Source organism: Danio rerio, chromosome 7 (genome assembly GCF_052040795.2).
Source record: "Danio rerio strain M-AB ecotype USA chromosome 7, GRCz13ab, whole genome shotgun sequence".
Classification (NCBI taxonomy): domain Eukaryota; kingdom Metazoa; phylum Chordata; class Actinopteri; order Cypriniformes; family Danionidae; genus Danio; species Danio rerio.
Window position 1 is genome coordinate 78,567,501 of NC_141027.1, and position 8,126 is coordinate 78,575,626.

At 37.1% G+C, this 8,126-nt stretch overlaps 1 protein-coding gene across 2 annotated transcripts in view; it reads right to left on the reverse strand.

Moving 5' to 3' along the window:
- Positions 1-7,617, reverse strand: part of LOC101886560 (sodium/potassium/calcium exchanger 3) — a 59,759-nt gene extending 52,142 nt beyond the window's left edge. The window contains exons 1-2 of one of the 2 annotated variants that reach the window (XM_087262414.1): positions 7,360-7,617; positions 1,816-1,982 (exon numbers count right to left, since the gene is read on the reverse strand). In XM_087262414.1, the coding sequence (XP_087118540.1) occupies positions 1,816-1,982; positions 7,360-7,391 (199 nt within the window). In that variant the 5' untranslated portion in view covers positions 7,392-7,617. Of the gene's footprint in view, positions 1-1,815; positions 2,130-7,359 lie in introns of those variants that run through there. The other variant, XM_087262415.1, reaches the window with a different exon arrangement.
- Positions 7,618-8,126: the final 509 nt, after the last annotated feature.

The following is an 8,126-nucleotide window of genomic DNA, read 5'->3' on the forward strand; positions in this document are numbered from 1 at the left end:
TTTAATTGAGCCTTGTGTACTGTTAAAATTGGCTACCCTTTGGTTATGTTGGTGGCTGTTTTTGTCCCATTGACCTCCATTATAATCACATATTTCGATTGCAAAGCCTTGACAGAATATAATCATGCATTATTGATTAATGGTGGTTTTTAATCATGGGAAAAGGTCAAATTTGTAAGGTTTACTCCTCAGCTTTTAAGTACAGCTAAAGGAAAATATATTGTACATAATCCCTTTTTACAGAATAATTTATTAGTAATCCATTCATTTTCCTTCGGCTTAGTCCATTTATTCATCAGGGGTTGCCACAGTAAAATGAACCGCCAACTCATCCAGCATGTTTTACACATAGTAGCTGCAACACAGTACTGGGAAACACCCATACACACTCATCCACTACCGACAATTTAGTTAATCTATGTACCAATAGCGCATGTGTTTGGACTGTGAGGGAAACCGGAGCACCCAGAGGAAACCCATGCCAACACGGGGAGAACATGCAAACTCCACACAGAAATGCCAGCAAACCCAGCAGGAACTCGAACCAGTAACCTTCTTGCTGTGAATCCACAGTGCTAACCACTGAGCCTCCTTGTCACCTATCCATTTGTGTTTAATTACAATTAATTATGTGTCAAACAATATTACTACATGTATTCAATTCACATTTAAGTACATTTTCTTGTACACTTTTTTTCACAGGGGCAAACCAATTTCATAAGGAAATATGTGCAGGAGTTTTACCTGCAGGAAAATAATTATGATTAATTTGCCTAATATGTTTATTCTGTGCATTTCTTACCTAAATGATGTAACTGATATTGCAGTATTACAAGCAACGTGTCTGCCACTGATAACTGTGATTCAACTGGCAAGATTGTACCACCAAAACCAGTTGAGCACAAACTGTACTGAGCTCAGAGTACTGCATTTCAGCTGTTAGGGTCTGACACCGCTGTTTGTTTGTTTGAGCATCATGGAGACAATCAGCATTATTACTGATGTGAATTTGATTTAAATGCATAGAGTTTGCTCTGGGGTCGCCAGTAAGAAGAAAAACGCACCCATTTTTGATACCAACCTGACCGGGAATAAACATTATTTGATTTTAGTTTAAATGTTTGCATTAGTTTGTCCCTCCCCTTCTAATAAACCTGTTAATGCTATTAAATACATAAACATTTATATTATATAAGTAATACATAATATATAACATCATCTGACACAAATATTGTCTGCAACTCTATTAGTTTATGTATTATGCTATATATATATATATATATATATATATATATATATATATATATATATATATATATAGCATGGGAACGACCTCTCAGTGGTGATGACGCAGGTGAGAAGGCATTGTACTGACAGAACAAGGCAAAATAATATATACACATATAATACAGCCTATACACAAATGCACTTATTTTGAATTCATGCACCCTATATAGATTTAAAATATACATATGCCCTATATATAAAAACATTTTCAATAAACATAAATATGTACATTTTAAATGGTATTAAATCGTAAATTGTTGCTTTATAAAAAAACACTTTGCATAATTAGGCTACTAATATCGTTTATACAATCTGACAAAAAAATGTTCTTACAACTCTCCAAAAGCATCAATAATCTTGTTCTCTGTTTGTTCTGTGCATAAATCAGTATATGCACCAACTGGCTCTCATATTAATGCGAAAAAATGTTAATGAGATTCTCGGAAATACAAGAAAAAAAAAATGCCCGTCAGGAATAAAAGATGCTGGTGTTGAAATAAAGCGTGTTCAGTGAGTGCTCCTCCACACCTGTGCTCTGCAGGATCTGCGCGCCCCACAGCCCGGCCAGCAGCACCGCTCCTCCGCAGCAGAAGCGCAGCAGCGGCCGCCGTCTGGAGCTCCGCATCCCGCTCGTCTGTGCGCGGATCTCCGTCAGATCATCCCCGCCGGCTCCTCCTGCTGCTGCTGTTTCCTGCCTCCTCAATAAACTTTCCTGTCACCTTGTTTATCTTCATCACAGTCAACAGTGCGCGGTTTCAAACTACTAGGAAGCATCGCTGAACTAAATTCACGCACAGCGTGGAACGCGCACAAATGCGCTGGGTTTGGGGAGGTCTGGTGCTCTCTCTCTCTCGTTCTCTCTCGCTCAGCTGCAGTTTGAAGGCGGCTCTTGCTCATAATTCTGAACCAATAGGAAAACACTACATGCTAAATACTCGTCGAGCATTATAAAGTGCAAAAATGAAGCGGTAGCTTTGTGATTTTATTTTATTTTTAATCAATCTAATTAATGTATTTCTATTAATCGTCTCTATATTATATCTATATATTCATCCAGAAGAAAAAAATATAGAAAATACAGTGAAAAAATTCTTTATTTGTTGAATATCACTTAAGAAACTTTTGAAAAAGAGTAAATATTGCACAGGAGGGTGCATGATTTTGCCCTCAACTGTGTGTTGTATACTGTATGAGCAATATCACATGAGTAGCAGCGCGATGTGGCTGTATATTGGCACTGGCAGGAGGCGTGCATTTGCTCGAGGCTGCAGGCCAAATGCCTTAGGCCGTACTCACACTAGGTACAGCTGCCTCGAACCGGGCCAAAGCACGCTTGTCCCCCCTCCCGTCTCCCCCGACGGCCCACACTCACACCACAAACGGGCTTCGGCACGCTTACGTCATCAATGCTGCGCTGTTCAGTGAGAAGCGCTCTCTCACTCAGCAGCACAGTGGAGATTTCTCTAGTTATATCGTTTCAGTCGGTTTGATATGCCGTCAAATATTTCGCCAAACAGTCCTTAGGGATGCGGGGACACGCAGTCAGATATTTCGCTGAACAGATCCGCCATTTTTGCCGCTCATAAACAATCATAAAGCCCTCGTGCTGCAGGAATGAGGAGGTCTGCTGAAGGCGCGCAGCTGTCCTGCAGTGAGGGGTTTGCGTCTTTAATAAACTACGGCAGTTTGCGTTCACTGAACTGTAAGAATTATTAATAAATCCATATGAAACAGCCCCTTAAAAGTCACGTCTCGCCTTCAGTTTCAGGCTTTGGCGCGTTTTGCACTCACACTACAAGCGTACCGCGCCAAAGCCCAAGTGAACCGCGCTCAGGCACACCTCTTCCAACCGGGCCAGGGCCGGCCAAGTGAACCGTGCCTGAGCCTGATTCAGCACACTCACACTTCTCAAACGATCCGGGAAACGAGCCTGGGCACAGTACGGATGGCATAGTGTGAGTAGGCCCGTAGTGTCCCACCAGTGATGATATACAGCCATATCACACAGTTACAAGTGTGATGTTGCGTTTATACAACAGTTCAACGGCATAATTGTGTGGATAAAAATAAATAAATCAAACACGGAGAGTCTAAAAACTCTTTTGTAAGAGGAACTACTTTCTTCCGCCATTCATTCACATCTGCAGCTGATGTCAAAACAGCAAGAACCATTGCTACTTCACCAACGTCACTTTAGCGCTAGTGTTTGAATGAATCTCTAGCGTAACGTATACAGCGATGACATTTTACGACTATTGACCTTATTCTAAAATGCGGAAGTGCGCCTGTTTTCGCGATTGTCTTAGAACTTCAGATTCAGTCGTCTATGGGAGAAATGACTAGGAATAATAAACGGTCAAACTACTTGCTCTACAAACAAATGTTTGCATGGCTATACAGACCAAGTAAAAATAATATAATAAGGAAATATCAATTTGCAACATCAAACAGCGAAACGAGCAGTTTTTAATGTCTAAAAATGAATGGAAGTGAATGAGACCGGAGATCTCGAGCCAAAACAATTCAAATGGCTGCGCCTGCTCATCGGCGAAGAATAAGGTGAATAAGGCTGAACGGCATGAAATGCCATCAGTTTACAGAGATATCACCCAGTATTTCTCTGTGGCAATTAGGAGATCAATACAGCACTACAATATACAAAAAAGAGAGATCGACTTAGAAAGTCGTTTACCTGTTTAATAATGATTTGATCAGCTGTTGTTAGAAATTACGCTGGTTTCTCTTAGGGCTTATTATGCTGTCTCTGTCGCCATCTTGTGGATGAACATCGTCAACTGTCTTTGCTCAAAGACAGGCTAATGGCCACCGACGTGCTGTCTCTCAGAAATGATAAAGATTTAAAATAGGCACTATAGTTGTAAAAAACGCACAGTTGCAATCTAAACAGCTACATTCTCGACTGAAAAAGCCTCAAAATTAAATTATGTTGTCCAACAGCTGCAGTATTTGTCAAACTATAGAGTGTCCTCCAGGGCCAGAGTGGGACTCATATTCAGCCCTGGAGTTTCAAGCCAGACTGGCCCACCTCAGTTCACGACTGACTATACTAAAATAAGGTCATTTCCAATTCAGTTTCTAGTGACACTATCACGTCTTTTTCAAGAAAACAGCTGCTTTAGAAAAACAAATGTTCAAAAGCCCTAACAGTATTATATGTCTTAACAATAAAAATGAAAAAAAAAAAAAAAGTCAATTGTCCAGGTGAGATTCGAACACGGGTCGGACGGCGTAGTAATGCAACGTGATTACCACTGCTCCACTATAGCGCTAACTCAGGGAGAGTAAAGAAAAAAGTATTGGACTGTGACCTGCAAGACATGGTATTACTTTCTATTGATGGCTTAATCTTCTTCTCCCCTTTTTAGATTTCTGATCAAGTTATGTCAGATTTATTAATGTAGTGAATCATCTGATTTTCATTGAGCAGGTGTATTATTCATTAATATTAATTATTCGAATTCGCTGTTTGGGGTCGAATGATGATAGTTAACGTTACATCATCATTAACGTTAGTTAACCTGCAGGCTGCATCTTGCTCACGGGGCTGCGAGAAAATGAATAAGAAGAGCGGCGCAAAAATAACGAATAAAAAGAGTGAAGCTATGGTCAAATAAATAAATAGATGAAAAAAGTGCGACTGCTGAGAGTGCAGGCAGCTAGGGACACCGGCCCTCACGGCCAAAAAACGGACTTCTCCCGGTGCTCCCGATTAGCCAATCCGGGCCTGGTGTCCTCTGCCGCTTGTTGCTGTATGTGGGTGGAGTAATACACAAGTGTGAAAAGGCAGTACAAGTGCTGTTACTGGCAAAATATTGCACTGCTGTCAACCAATCAGATTCAAGAACCAGACAGAAATGTTGTGTGTGTGTGTGTGTATGTGTATGTATATATATATATATATATATATATATATATATATATATATATATATATATATATATATATATATATATATATATATATATCAACAACTTATTATAAGGTTCTATCTAACATTTTTGTCAAAATGTTATTCTTATTAAATGCCAACTTATTTACATTATGGGATGTTTAAGTTGTTTACATTTTAAGACTTTTTAATTAAAAAACAAATGTTACACACAAAACATCAACTTTTTTGATAATGTTGGTTCATGTAATGCATGCTTCAGTGAATCAAATGTATCGTATTCATTTATTTAAATGACATATAATTTATTCATAAAACATAATTAAGTTTTCAGAGTTTTGAGGGGTATTTAGTGTATTCTAACCATCCTCTGATTAGTTATTACAAAGGTTTCTGTAGCTCAAACTATGCTTTTCATTTTAGGTTAGAAAGAAACACCTATTTTACAAAAAAAAGTGTCTTGTGAACACTTACCATGTCAAGTGTTCAGATTTAGACTGTTTTCCTGCATAGACTGATTGGCACGATTATGCATTCACAGTGGATATCCTTCAGGAGGGTTCAAGCATTATTTCGGTGGGGGGGATAGTCCCCCCTAGACCCCCTTGTAATTTGCACCATATATACATTACAGGCGTTGTGGACAAAATTGTTAGTATAGTCCATTAAAGAAAAAAAAAAAAAACCTCAGTGGTCACTGATTAAAAGTAATGATCATTAAAAAAATACTGAAAATAAACTAATGGAAATCATATAGCTTTCGAATTGTGGTTCAAGAGAAGCATTAAAAAAGCAATGAAATGAAACTGGCATGGACGAAATTGAAGGGTACCAACAATTTCTCTTATATTTTTGCCACCAGTTTATCCAAGAAGAAATAATTTTGCTCTTTTTTCATTTTTTTTCATTACAAATGTTTTATGGCATATTTCAGTTTTGCATTACTACACTATCCAAATTTCTAAGCTATTAGACATGATTAAGGAGCAGATATACAGAATAATTCCAGTTAAGTGGGCCAAACAGCATTAAGCTAATCTTATTGTATTTAATAAATATTTTAATTTAATTAAAACTGTAAACAAAAATTGCCATTGTTGTGTTTAGAACTTCCCTTGCACGTCTATAATGTAATCAACATTGAAGGAATTCAAATCACACATTTAATCTGAAGTTCACCACCAGATGGCGAAATCGCCTGTGTCTTGATTTTCAGGCGAATTAAACTCCTAAATCCAGCATGTGTGATATTGTAAAACTGTATCTTAATATTTGGTGAAACATTTATTTCACTATTTAACTTTGAAGTCAGTATTTACGGGCTGAATATGTCTCGAAACTTACTGTTTTTATATATATATATATATATATATATATATATATATATATATATATATATATATATATATATATATATATATATATATATATTAATGTCAAAATGCCCACCCATGATTTATTTACCATTTAGCAAAGAGAAGGACCAGACAACAGACCCAACCAGCTTTAAAACTATTAAAACAACTGAGTCAAGTTTAAATAGCGGTGGTTCAAACATTCATTTCAGTTCTTTTGTTTTAGAAATGTAGGTTCCCACGAGGACAGAGAAACCACAAACACAACTTCTGTATTTGCAGATCACTGGTGCCTCAGACCTGATAAGCACAGACTGAAACATGATGTCAGAAGCTCTGGAAGACATCAAACAGCACACTGAGGCCAAATAAATGCCAAATACAGACCAAGCAGAGTATTGTCTGTCTGAATGTACTAGAAATAAAATTATGTGTTTAAGTGCACACCTAAGAGGTCAAACCGTTTTTAAAAAAGGACAAATTGTAGCCATGCTAAGTATGAACAAATAATGATAGCCTGTTGCTTGCAGATGTGAATGCAAGTCTTGGCAGCCATCTTTTGAAATGCCTTTTGAAATCTCTTTGAATGGGAAAAACATCAAATTCTCCAAAACTGGTTACCAATCTTACAATTTTATTTCGTATTTCAAATTATTCATATTTGGAATCACTTATGAAATGAAATCTATTAACAATGCCTCATAAAAAATAATGTGAATTCATGACACTAACCTAATTTTTGGTTGTTTCTGAAGAAACATTTTATTTTAGACGACATATTGTCAACTATCATAAGATATAACTTACCTCTGAATAAACGCGGGTCCGATGGTCATCATGACGGAAAGCTTTCCCAATACGACATCTTTGTTTACAAGTTTGTGCGCGTTCACGTTTTCGCGTTTGAATGGCAGAAGCAGCAACGTTTCAACTAAGAAATAACTTGTTTTTTCTTATTTTTTAATAAAAACGCGGTAATTCGAGGTAATTTCGAACTTATTCTTGATGGAAAGTTTTCTCGTAATACAACAGTGACATCTTTGTTTACAAGTTTGTATGGGCTCCTTCACGTTTTGCGCCGCTGCCTTTAATATATCACACGGAAATAAATACTACCTTGCATTCATTTAATACAGGATAAATCTTTTGTTTTCAAAGTATATATTTCAAGTTTTATGTAGAAGTTGTTCTCATATGTAACTGAGTCAAGTATTTTGCTGAGTTTTGGTCAAGACGACCCCAGGCGGTTTAAAGCTAGGGTAAAATAGCATGTTAGACCAGCTGGGTTGAATTTACAGCTAACGTTAGTGTTTATCAGACAATGATGAACTTCCGGTGAAAGCTTTATGTGTTTTTAATTTCATAATGTTTCTTTTACAGCATCGGTGTTGTAATGTAATTCAAATATAATCAGTTAAATACACTGGTTAAAGTGTAAAAAAGAGACGAAAGACTGTTTGAACACAGGCGTCGTGATTAATGACAGGCTAGCGCAGAAATTCCATTGAAAAAAATGCATTAAAATTAATTTCCATATTTCAAAGACATGGCACAGAAAAATATAATTTAATGCA